This window comes from Protomyctophum parallelum (genome assembly GCF_964188405.1).
Source record: "Protomyctophum parallelum genome assembly, chromosome: 7".
Lineage (NCBI taxonomy): Eukaryota > Metazoa > Chordata > Actinopteri > Myctophiformes > Myctophidae > Protomyctophum > Protomyctophum parallelum.
Window position 1 is genome coordinate 41944769 of NC_139705.1, and position 13710 is coordinate 41958478.

Consider the following 13710-nt stretch of genomic DNA (forward strand, 5'->3'; position numbering starts at 1 on the left):
TTAGGATGGAATATGAAATATCAGACACATCCGTCTTGAGCACATGACTATGGAGATACTGTGTAACGATTTGTGGGATTTTTGGACAAAATCCGGAGGAGTAATATCCAAAAATGTGTTTTACAAAAGTCAGCCTACTGGTGGCGCTCTAAAAGCCAGATGTGAACTAGAGAGACTGTGTACCAATTTGCGCGATGTTTGGACAAAATCTGTAGGTGTACTGTGCAAAAACTTGTTTTGCACAAAGCGGCCTCCTGGTGGCGCTATAACAGGCCGTTCTGGAAATTTTGGGGCAGAGGTTCATCGTTGGCATCCAGGGAGTGTGTGTGCAAAATTTGGCATCGACCGGGTTAACGGTGCCGGAGATTAGCTGCTCACGGACACACGGACGGACGGACCGAGTGCAAAACATACTCTCCCCCCATGCCTTCGGCCTGGTGGAGACAATAAGTTTACCGTGGGCGGCGGGCCTTGCTTCAAGGCAAAGTGCTCCCACTATGTTTGGTGAGAAGTACCCGCTGTGTTCTTTAATGCATGCTCTCTCTTTTCCTGTGCAAATGACTCTGGCAAGCTCTGCTAAAAGCCTTGATAACAGGCTCTGCTCAAGGGCCTTATCGGCTTTCTGCGAGAGACTCATCCTGCCTGTACTTAAACATGTCACCATTCTGGAAATCTTCCCTCAGCCCAAGTGACCTTCACCACTGAACCCTAGCAGACTCCAGGGACTACAAGACAGGAGCCACTGGACAGGCTGCAGTGGGGGAAGAAGTACTCAGATTTTTTTACGACCATTTTCAACCTTCTTCTTGAGCAATCTTCATATAATTGCTCATTATAATATGGTACCATTTTGTCTACCCCATCTGTGTCTCAGAGGAGGGCTGTGGATAGTTTACAAACCCGCCTACCAGTGACACCATCGATGGGGAATCCAAGCTAATAGTAACTGCAGGCTTGCTCATACTATATGAGTAAAAGTCCTGTATTCAACATATTATTTATTATATTATTTACAAAGGTATTGGCATGGAGTACTTAGAGTGTACTGAATTGTTTTCAACAGTAGCTGGTGATATATTTTTTTGTAGACATGAGTATATCCTGAGTATCAAATGTATGGTTTGTAATAATATTCTAAATCTATTCTACAATATAACTAGTAAGTAACTAATTATTTTCTTTTTTTTAATAAAAAATAATTGTAGTGGAGTATTAAGTACAATATTTGCCTTTGAGATGTAGATTAGCTGTGTAGAAGTATAAAGTATTGAAGTATTGAAAAGTATTGAAAAGCCTACATGCTCAACTAAAGTAAAGGTACCTCAGAATTAAGTAGTACTTGAGTAAATCGTCTCTGTCAGGTGGAAACCTCATACTGTATGTCCAAAACTGTTAATTACTTTTCACGATTCAAATTAAAAAGTGGCAAAAGTAGCAGATCTGCAAGCTCAAAACGCATCGCTTCGAGCGTGTACTGTAGATGTGCTACTTTTGCGTGACATTGACTGTAGTGTGAGTAGGGCATTCATTTACGAAAAAACACATTTTAGAATATGGAGATAAGTGGTTTCTGCCGACAGGGTTGAAATGTGCTTAGTTGCTTTGCATCAGTAGACTGCACCCAGCTCCATGCACAGATTGAGACAGCTCATTTGTAGCCACAGGTTTGTATGGGGGGCAGAAAGACGCGCAGCGTGAGGGTTTTCTACCATGAAGTCTACCATGAAGTTCTAACTTACAGCTATAACAATACCACAATGCTCTTATTCCCAGCGGGGAACAATACATGGCTAGCGTGGGTGTGTAGTCATGTGTGTAATCATACAGTAGGCGTTCACAATACAACATTGTAGCTACAATTGACCTTGGCCAAGCACCGTATCGCTCCTTCACAACATGTGCCAGTGGCAAACAATAAGGTCCACACTCCACACGTTTTTCATGTCAAGGAAGGAACCCCAAAATGATATGTATATGTATAGCAGACAAGCTTGCAGTGCGGCACGAAGTGACATGCTGTGAGCTTGTAGATGTGGTGTTTTTGAATAGCCAACATACATATATGGATAGAATTGTTATAGTGATTGTGATGATATGTTAACTACTGTTGTTGGGGACCCCCTGGAACCCCTCCAAGGACCCCTATTGAAAATAGCAGATCGACAAATAGCACAACACCAAAGCTATCCCCACAATACGGATGCTGGGGTTTAAGTGGTTTAATGCGTATCAATTTGGGGGGTCCTTGACATGAAAATGTTTGAAAACCACTGGTCTAGAAGTATGCTATATGGAATGGAGCTGGCAGGTACCTCTCTCTGTTGTCCACTCCCATACACACACATCTTATATAGACACATACATACTAGACATTCCTATGGAGGCCAGGTGCTGAAAAGAAGAAAAGAAAAATCCCCAACAGGTCTCAACAACAGTCATATGGTGTGCTAAATAGCAGGTTGGGCCGAACATTCTGCGGAAATAGCTGATCTTGTCGATTTTTGCAGAAGAGATTTGGTGTAGAGGGAAATAAGACAAACGGCCTGGTATAGAGCCCTGGGCGACCCCAGTCAACTAAATGTTAAGTGGTTATCTAACCCAGTGGTTCTCAAACCATTTTGTCTCAGGACAGCCCTGGCCTGTATATAACGTTTTCATCCGAGGCACCCCTGAATTACATTGTTACTTTATAGAACCTTACATGTTAAATTACGGTACGTAAATATGCAAATCTTTCCCCCTAAGGTACCGTTTGTGTCACGAGTAAAACTTGAGAGAATAGTAGTTTCCATTACGACAGATTTAAAATAACTTCATACTTGACATTTAACACCACTTTAACCCCAGCATCCCTATTCAACGTGATGCGTTGCTTGAGCTTGTGATTGTCTATTTTTTGCAAGGTTTGGTGGTCCACCTTACTAAGTATAGAGGGTTTAAGTGGTTAAACTTAAGTGATATTGATACTGTACACTTATCAAAGTATTCTGTTGCACCCCTGGACTTGTGCCACGCCACCCTAGGGTACGTGCCACGGCACCCACTTTGAGAAACGCTAGTACAATATTGACCAAGTTTATTCCGTAGATCAGATCCACTGTGGATGAAATGACATCAATCACAATTTCATCTGCAGGCTCACAAGGTCCAGCTTAGTGCTTACACAATACAACTTGCAGTCACACTGATTACATTGAGCTATAAAATACTTTTGAAATATTAATTATGCTATTGTATCCGTAACTCATCCACTTGAATTCCCGGGGCTCGTTTGATTGGTTCCTGACTCTCTGCAGATTGATTTCGCTAGCAGCAGAAAGCCTGTATATTCCTCATCATTCATCATCACGATATCCTCGCTGTAAGGCAGAAAGCTTGCATATCCCAATTTCAACTTTTTGCCGTTAATTGATGCCTTACTTCATCATGCAAGAGTGTCGCACAAAATTAGTAGAAATAGCTGAAGTTCAAGTAGTGAAAATAGTAGCTATTCACGACTTTAAAGTTTTTAAAATAATAATGAAACAAGGAAGGGTTTTGGACATACAAGGTTTCCACCCGAGAGCGACAATATGATTTATCAATACATTCAACACCACTAACGCCACCCGAAATGTCTCTTGATCTATGACCACCTTCCAAATCCCACTCTCAGACATGGTGGGTTATTTTTGTATTTATTTTTTTCCACCTCATACTTTCTCACGCGTTGTAATTCATCTCCCAGGCATCCGTGTAATCTCATCATTATCTGTTTTCAATCTCAGCACTTGGATATGGATTGGTTTATGGTTTATGCCTGGCAGGGGAGCGAAGCTGACAACTCCAACCAAACATGCTGATGCTCACATACAGTATGAGGTTCTGCCGGTACGGTACACACACAGTCTGAGAGTGACCCGGCCGGGCCTCCAGGGTCCATTTGTAGACTTTAACTGCATCCTTATTCCGAGGCGTGTCATAAAATACACATTAACATGAATCCAACATATTAGAAAAGATACTATGTAAATGAAAAAACTAAAAACATAAATTTACACAACACTGATGATAGTGTTGTCAAACAAGTCTATGAAGCCATCTATGAAAATATTTAATCTACAACACAATTCTAAAGAGTATGTAGCTTCATCTCTTTCAGCTAAAGGATCCTTGGCCTGAAAAACTTTGAAGACTCCTGCTGTAGGGTTCAAGTGGTTAAGAGTATATTACACTGAACATATGAGCAAATACTGTGACAAGGACAAGTTGGGAGGGCGGTGAATTATAATTTCATCATTCTGGTTTAGGGTTTCTAGGTGTAACAGAGTAATACTGTATGCATCCAGCTACTGACTTCATACTTTGTGAAATCACAAGTGTGAGTAAGGTAGAGAAGTGCTTTCTAAGGACCACAGGCTTTCCATGAATCATTGTTTTTCCTGGACTAAAGCCAGCTTGTACGGAGTGATTATGATTTATTCAGCCCGAGCACAGGAAGTGAAAGACAAACGAAGAAAAGTATAGTTATTATTTAAAATGGCGAGATAACCAGCATCTGTCATCACTGCACTCTGAGCCATCATCACACAGTGATGTTTGTTTTAGAACAAATCTGAAGGCCGCTGAAACGCATCCATAAAATACTGTCAATTAATATTAGAATATATCGAGAAATAAATAAAAGTGTATTTATGTCATTTTACCTTAATTAACATCAGACCCATATTTCACATACTGTACATTTAGATATTTCACTAAATTGCTTTCTTGTTCTTAATATCTCTAATGTGTTTACGATTACTATATTAAAACATTACATAAGTGACCTGAAATCTTGGGTTGATGTTGGTTATAACTATAGAAGGCAGCACTTGAAAGGAACTGCTGCATACGGTATATATGTTGTGGTCACTCTAATCCTGCAGTGGGTCTTAAAGTGTTTGGAAACTTTCGAATCATTTGGGAAAATAATTACCCTAATCTTCTCTTCTGGGGGTCTTACTGGCACAAAACATTTTCAGATGGGGGTCTGCGGCCAAAATACATATTCAATTTGGGGATCCTTGGCACGAAACAGTTTGAGAACCACTGCTCGAATAAACTCGAACAAGACTATTGCAACAAAAAGACTTACCCTCTGATGCGTCTGACTCCCTGTGCAGGGACTGGTAGTTGTGCAGCGTTTGGGCTTGTCTCCTCGGTTGATCCCCCTCCTCTAGAACCCTATTGACCGGAGCTCTGGTGGGACTGAACTGAACCGTTGGGTGGGAAGAAGAACCGGGCACTACGTCTTCACCATCTGGATGTCTGTCCTCCATCGGGGCGTTCTTCTCTGGCTCCTTGTCGCCTTGAGAGGAGCGGGAGTCACCATGAGCTCTGGCCGTGTGGCTGCTGCTCCTCTGACCATCTCTGTGTCTGTGGTGGTGACCACCAGCGTGTCTCCCGCGTGCCGCTTGACTTATGTCCTTCAGAGAGTTCTGCAGCACTCTGTCCAGCTCGGCCGGCCGTCTGATGGGCCTATCAGCAGCTTCCTGTGGAGGCCGCAGGTCCTCTGTGGAGCCTCTCTGCGTGGGGGTGGTGGTTGCTGCTGCTGTCGTTACTGGTGGCGACGATTCCTCCGCAGCTCGAGTGTTGGTTTGGTCCAAGCGGTGATGGTGGTCCCCAGCACCCCTCCATCCAGCTTGAGTGTGGCTTCCTTGTTCCTCTTTAAGTTCTTGTCTCCTGTCATGGTGGACTCTGGAGGAAGAGGAGCCCGACGTCACGTGATGCGCTGGTGGTGGTATGGTGGTGGGTTCCAGGAACCGGGCCGGGTCCTGTTGAGTGGATAAAGTCGGCTCCGCCAGCGTGTTGTAGTCATAATCCTCTGTGCCCACATTGGGTGGATCTGGCTTATACAACGGCAACGTGTTGCCAAATGCCAGTTTGGAGAACGGTCCGGCGGGAGGGTCTGGTTGTCTCCTGTCAAGCGGGGGGCTCATGTCTCTCCCTGGGTTGTTAAACGGTCCGACGGGAGGGTCTGGTTGTCTCTTGTCAAGCGGGGGGCTCATGTCTCTCCCTGGGTTGTTAAACGGTCTGGCGGGAGGGTCTGGTTGTCTCCTGTCAAGCGGGGGGCTCATGTCTCTCCCTGGGTTGTTGTTGTTGTCCACGGCGGTGGTGGACTTCTTAATGCTACGCGCGTTGCAGCCAGGGATGGGCGAGCACATCAAGCGCCCGCCGTCGTTCGGACAGTGACACACCGTGCAGGGGTCCATCTGAAAGGAGTGGCCCGCCTCGTATTTCCTGTTGCCTTGCACACAGCCGATGCGCTTGCACTGCTGGCATCCATCAGCAGGTTGCGCCACGTCGATGCAGTTGGCTGGAATCTCGGGGCACGGAATAAAACGGCAGCTTATCTTACCGCCGCCCCGAGGACAGGAGCACTCTGTGCTTCCAAAATCCACAAAGTAAGACTTTCCCTCTGGAACCTTCCCCGTCGGGAAGCCCATGGAGAGACAGTCATAGTACTGGTAGCCCTCGCACATGCATCCCCTTCGGACACACGTGGGACAGCAGGCACCACGGTTCAAAACCTCCTCGATGCAGTTCTGCAGATTGGGGCAGTCCACGTTTATGCACGACTGTGCACTACAGGTCTCTAGACACAGTATCGTCCAACATAGAAACAATAAAGTCAACTTCTGACTGTACATTTTTGCACAAAAAAGTAATACTTGAGGTTACAATTTTAAGTTGAATGTCAGACGGCTGCTCCTCTTCAGATGTCTAGATTTCCGATTTGGAGTTTCTTCACTGGCACTCTTTAAGTCTGTAAAAGTAAAACATAATACAATTACATTTGATTTGAATACAAACAAGGATTTCATATACGCACACTGCTCACACACAGACTCAGGCACCCACACAATTCAACTTTGTTGTTTGTCATACCTTATGTTTGAATACTTTGTTTAACTTACCAATTATTTTAGGTGAGATTATGGGTTTCCTTTCTCACCTGCACTTATTTTCAGTCTTTTAATAATGTTTTTGTCTTTATGTACTGTTTTTAGTGTTTTATATACTACAGTATATGCATCATGCCATGCATTATGATGAGTAATAATGCGAAAGCCTTTATCATCTACCTAATGCATTATGTGTACATGCCTTCTCCTTTGCCACAGTGCTAGAAGGAGCATGGTGCTTTTGGCCGAAAGGTAAGAATGTTAAATTGTGGACATTATTCTGTCTGGTGGTAAAAATAGAGTTGAAAAGAAAAACAAATCAGGACATACTGTACTTTGCCATAAAATCCCCAGTTTGAATGCACTGTACAGACAAGTAAGATGAGATGACAACGTATCAAAGATAGTGATTTACTGTTTGGGATAGCACATTTTGGTAGAAAGTGTTTTCTTCTCTAGAATCTGTAGCAGATGTGTGGATGCCATGCAGCATACAGGCATATGAATCCACTCAGCAACAGGATTCATGTCTGCCTACACTACAGTATAGTAGCTGCTGGAATAATAAACCATTCCAGCTGCAACAAATTTAATATAGAAATAATAAACTTGTGCCTTGTACCATTAATGGGCCTGTATAAGTGATATTTTATTTATTTATTTTTCGGTTAAGATAAGTGTTATAGCCCTATATTCTAAAAGAAGTCATACAATTACACACACACACACACACACACACACACACACACACACACACACACACACACACACACACACACACACACACACACACACACACACACACACACACACACACACACACACACACACACACACACACACACACACACACACACACACACACACACACACACACACACACACACACTCTCTCTCTCTCTACTGGTTCTTCAGCTTAGTTCAGTTTGAATTAGGATTTTGTTGCTGTTGGGCAGAAAAGGCTTGTCTCCATATTTTTGTGTTTTTTTCCCGTAAATGAATGCCTTACTTGAACATCATACAGCGTCGCACAAAAACATCGAAAGTAGCAGTTAAAGGAGAATACCAAATATACCTTATTACCTGAAAAGTAACTGTTTTATAATGAGGTTTCCACCCGACAGACAATGTATAGAGACATTTACACTGGGATTAGAATGGATGCATTTAACCAGGTTTTAGAGGTGTTGTCAGAATTCTTGCAAACATGCATTAAAATCCACAAATAATATACCTGCATGGTTAGCATTCAGAACTAACTGGTATTCTGACATATAGCCTACAGCAGCAGTATTACGCTGTAGTCTCATGAGTCAGTGATATGACTTCAAATCAAAGAGCATATTGAAAAACAGGTGTTTTATATTGAACTTTCCCTCCGTATAAATGCCACGGGTCAAGGAATTTCATGCTAAAATGTCTCAACGGTAGAACAAGCTTGTTGTGAAAATGTCTGTATAAAAAAAATATGTTTGATATAATGCCAATAGTGCATTGTTTAGAGCTATTTCTCAAACGTATATGCACAGTGCTGTATGTACACAACACACATGCGTATAGGCCTACATCGTACACACAGTAGGCTACACAGTACTAGAAGACCATATAATATTTATATTGTAACAGGAAGCAGGGCAGAGACAGAGGCCAAAACAAAGTGTGTCCATGTTGACATGCTATATCTTTCTTCCTTGCTCATTGTGCACCTTGTTGTATGAGAGAAACCTGCTCCAACACGTCTCTCAGTACCGAGTTACAATTCACAACTCTCCATCTCTACATTAAGACAATAACTGAAGCACACAGTACATTAATTATTATAAATTACCTTTGACCTCCAATGAATCTGGCCTCCTCGCCCCCCTTTTGAATAGATTTTGTTCTCGAAAATATCGTGCTCTACAATTTCACAATGACTTACATTGTGACATTGTGGCTATTTTTGAGCATAGCAAAAATAAAATAGGATGCTTCAACTTTTCTGCTGGGGACCTCCTCCTGGAACCCCCCAAAGAGCTAGTGGACTTTCTCGGACAGTCCAGACATCACTTTGAGAACAACATGTGTCATGGCAGGTGGAAAGTTCAGCTTGTGCTCATACAGCCATGGGAATGAAGGGAATTATTCTCTACCTCATATAAGGCAGGGATGGTGGACAGGAAGCTCTTCTCTGTCAAAGCAAAATGCATTGAAGCATTGTCCATTTTAAAAGAAAGAGGTAACGAAAATATAGGAATATAAGTTTGGCAAACTCTCACATCTGTCTCTATCACTTCATCATCCAGACAAAGCCACGGAATGACATCGTCTCTGTCGGGTGGAAACCACACCTCACATGTCCAAAACTGTTACTTTTCAGGATTCAAATTCAAAAGTAGCAGATCTACAAGCTCGAAAACAGATCTGCGTACTGTCAATGCTTTTCTGTGATGCTTTAGTATGATCAAGTCGGGCGTTAATTTACGGGGGGAAACACACACACAAAGTTAGAATATGGAGATAAGAGGTTTCTGCCCGACAGCAATGATGTGAAGTATAGTGCAGTACTGCTTGAGGAATAATGATGTCTTTGTGTGTCCGGGTATGAAATCATCTCACCAGATCTAGAACATAACTGGCACATGGCCCACCGGTTTGGTGCTCTTGCTGTGAACCGCCAAAGTTCAAACTCAATGTTGTTGACAATTGACATACACTGTAGTAAACTCTAACATCATCTGGAGTAGCTGAACGTGAAAATGTAATTGATGATTGAATTCTAATAACAGTAAATCTTGATAAGGCTGTTTTCTGTGAATGAAATGTATTGGCTGGACTGTTTTGTTTCACTATACCAGTTCAGTGCCCTACAAGACATTCCAAACAGTCATTGTATGCTTTGTCTGCCCAGTAGCCAAGTTTGTGTGACCTTTATCCCTTTGCTCAAAGAGACTGTGACATATACAGTTTACACACACACACACACACACACACACACACACACACACACACACACACACACACACACACACACACACACACACAGTTGCACACTCACATGCTCCAACATACAATGAATTCCAGCATCTGTAGTGATAGATAAGATAAAGTCCTCAGTCAGTCAGCAGTGCATTGAGCGTGTCACAGACAGACAAGTTTTAAACCCGTAAACAGTGATGCTGATGATATGATGTAGTGTAGCCTACGTAATTATAATGGCTGGTAAAATGATGATGATGATTCTTATAGGAAAGCACATTCTGAAAGTGCAAGTGAGAAACTTTCTATTCCCAGTTCGCACAAAATTAAATCATTTAATGATGATGATGATTCTTTAGGAAAACACATTCTGAAAGTGCAAGTGGAGAATGCAGTTTCTTTTCCCAGTGACCTGTGACCACAACCATTTACTAGACTAGAACATTTAGACCACATGCTGAGGAACCATTTGTTCAATGAATTGATAATAATAATAATTTCTATAGATGTTCTAATATTTCTATAGCTATAAATTGATAAATACAATTTATACAATGTTAATTTGGGTTGATTTTAAGCATCTAAATTGGTTAATAGGCCTATGGCTACAATTTAATCTGGTTCATATGAATGGCTTATTGTTACTTTTTCCTCTGAGTAAATTGTCGTTCGAGTTTTAAATGAAACATGTCATGTTCTCCTGCACTCTCCATCTGTGTTGAACAGGCTTTACCGACTGAAGCAAGTGTGTAGCCTATGCACTGGCACGCTGAATGGAAAACACTAGCATCTCATCATCCTCCACAAAAATAAACAAACACACACAAAACTGTCCCGTCCCCCACACGGGACAACGACATTTTAAAACAATACTAATGGAACTGCATGTGCTCACCTTTCGTTGATGTTGCGTTGCTTGTCAGTGTGCGGTGCGCTTCAGAAGGAAACTTGTCCATGAAGTTTGTAGGCTTCGTTGTGCGTTCTGTGCGTTCTGCTCCGTTCGGGAGGGTGTGCGTGCAGCGCCCCTCTCCCCTTTTTAGGAGGGCGGGACAACATGCTGCCTGCTGTGGAATTGTTCCAAAATAACTTCGCGGTCAGGAATGAATTCAACTTCATATTTATTCGCCTTTATAATGACTGCAAACGTATTCTTCATCATCGCTTGAATCAATGTGCCTCTCTTGCGAACGGAACATCTGTGAATTCAATTGCTCTAGCCTACATTCTGAAGGAATGATGTGCGACGAACAGCCGATCAATTTACTTGGTATAATTAGCCTATGCTATTTTGTGCAAGGTTGTTGTAAGTGGTTAATTTAGACGTGGAAAAACTGTCTCTGTTCTAACAGTGAAGCATGGCCTATCAATTTAGCCCAGGTTATCGTTTCACTTAATTTCTTCCCTTAAATAGCCACCACCACTACCATCTGTCCTAAATCAAACTCACACAGACAAATGTAATCACATGATGTCTTTAGCCTACATCAAACTATCTTTTTGTATAATTGCATTTACGGTACATAATATCTGGCTGTCTCTGGGGCTGTAAAATTCAATATATCTGTCAGAATATACAGACTCTTTTAAAGTGTTCAAAGAGTATCTAACCTAATTTTATCCTGGTGTACACTGGTTGTATACTATATGTATAGGCTATAAAGCAATCCTCCTCCTCACTTCTGCAATATAACTGATGAGGTTGCACTCTAAGGTCACTTGGGTCAGCAGCATAAAACGAAGACAAAGGCAGCTTCAGTGGATGAAGAGATTGATCACACAAACCCAAGGGCCAGTGGGGGCCATTGGCTACTTTGTTTTAGGGGGCCCCCTTGACTAATCAATGACAGAGAGTCAGTGGCCCCATTAGTGGTCTTTTCTGTGCTCAGTCTCATGAATATGCACACAGCCAAGAGGGGAAAACACACATGGACGTTTTTTTTTTGGGTGAATCGGAATCATCGAAAGTGATATCTTCTCGGACTTGGCTCTGTAATACTGTTTGTTTCTTCACTGCTTGTTTTCCTCTGAATTTCACATTTCAGTTCAGTAATTGTTAACAGTTGAATACAATTCTGTGCAAACACACACACACACACACACACACACACACACACACACACACACACACACACACACACACACGCATGCACACACGCATGCACGCACGCACGAACACACACACACACACACACACACACACACACACACACACACACACACACACACTAAAATCCTCACTGCTCAGTATACAAAGAATGTACAAATGTATAACACAATGGACACCCCCCCCCACACACACACACACACACACACACACACACACACACACACACACAAACACACGCAGTAAAATCCTCAATGTACGTCACTCTGAGAGTGTATACTTAAAGGTTTTATGACATTCATTTTCATTTATTTTTATTTTTATTTTTTATTTTAGGTTTTATGACCTCAATTACACCCAAAAAACCTGAACTTTGAACATTCAGTGGATTTTCTGTGGTCTGAAGTTTTCTTTGGGGTTTTTTGGGCCTTTTGAGCTACAATGAAAACAGGCAACACAGTGAAACAGTGACATCTGCTGGCAAATCCCATTGACATATATGGGATTTGCAGTAAGTGATGTCACTTACTGCCGGCAAATCAGAGCACCTGTTTGAGCCGAAAACCCCAGATCACAGAAAATCTACTGAATGTTAAAAGTTCATGTTTTTTGGGTGCAATTGAGATTAGAAAACCTAAAAAAACAAGAACAATTCCAAAACCTTTTTTTTAATGTCACAATCCCTTTAATGTAACCAAATAATTTGGTTACATTTGTACACTTACAGAGTTAAAGGTTTATACTGTGCAAGCATCTCAAAACTATAGCCAATCTTGGAACACTAGACATCTGGACCTAATAGGTTCCACAGTCAGTACAAGTAGGCTACAGTAGGCTATGTCACCGAGTACATTCATAATCTCATCCAATATTGTGATTTGTACACAGTGTGTATCTGGGGCTGCACGCCGCATGCAGAGAGCCACATTGTGTTCTGGTCCAAAGTTATAAGTGTGATCTCAGCTTGACCTGTGCCAGGCTGACTTTTAATAACTCTGGACACGTGAGTTTAATGTCCCTGGAACAAGGCTTATACCTAAGTCCCTATAGGGGTTGCTGTCCGCCATGGCCTGTCCACAGACCTACAGGTCTCTGGTAGACTCTGGACCTACGGGTTCACCCCCAGTATGACAGGCATGCAAAAACACCCCAGGAGAGGAAATTAAATTTGAAGTCTGCTTTTCTTCTTTGCAAAGGTTGTACACTTGATATACTGTAGATTATGTAACACGGCTAAATGCATTGACCACCCACTGTGTGGGTAACAATACTACTGGACTAATTAAGGAGGTTCCACTTGGGAAGCGATCATAGCAATGGCAATGTCTCACTTTGTGGTGTTTAAAATTCGATCTCCTCACACTTGCGAATGGGGAAAATATGCATGCTGTTCATCCTCTGCAGAAATAAAAACCTATTTTTTTCATGATCAATGGCCGCAAACTGAGAATTTCCCTGACATGGAAGGCTCACACAACACCAGCACGTATGCTTAATGGGTTCACAACCCTTGAAACCCCCTGACTCCTGCAGGGGGACGTCATCTTGTCACACCGGTGGAGACCAAATGGTCCAGTTCACTCCCAGTAGTTGACCTCTCCTTGCTCCCTGGGGCGAGACGACCTGGTTGCAGTAATGCCTGGTTTCTCCAGTGCACAGTAACGTAACCTGACACACGCTGGAAGTTTCCAAAGGTAATTGCACCCCGCTCTGTTGTGATTT

The 13710-nt window shown here is 42.4% G+C and overlaps 1 protein-coding gene across 1 annotated transcript in view; it reads right to left on the minus strand.

Moving 5' to 3' along the window:
* Positions 1 to 10869, minus strand: part of LOC310862383 (fibulin-2-like) — a 59254-nt gene extending 48385 nt beyond the window's left edge. Inside the window, exons 1-2 of the mRNA XM_083770262.1 lie at positions 10780 to 10869; positions 5117 to 6787 (exon numbers count right to left, since the gene is read on the minus strand). Coding sequence (XP_083626388.1) covers positions 5117 to 6671 — 1555 coding nt within the window. The 5' untranslated portion in view covers positions 6672 to 6787; positions 10780 to 10869. The remainder of the gene's footprint in view (positions 1 to 5116; positions 6788 to 10779) is intronic.
* Positions 10870 to 13710: the final 2841 nt, after the last annotated feature.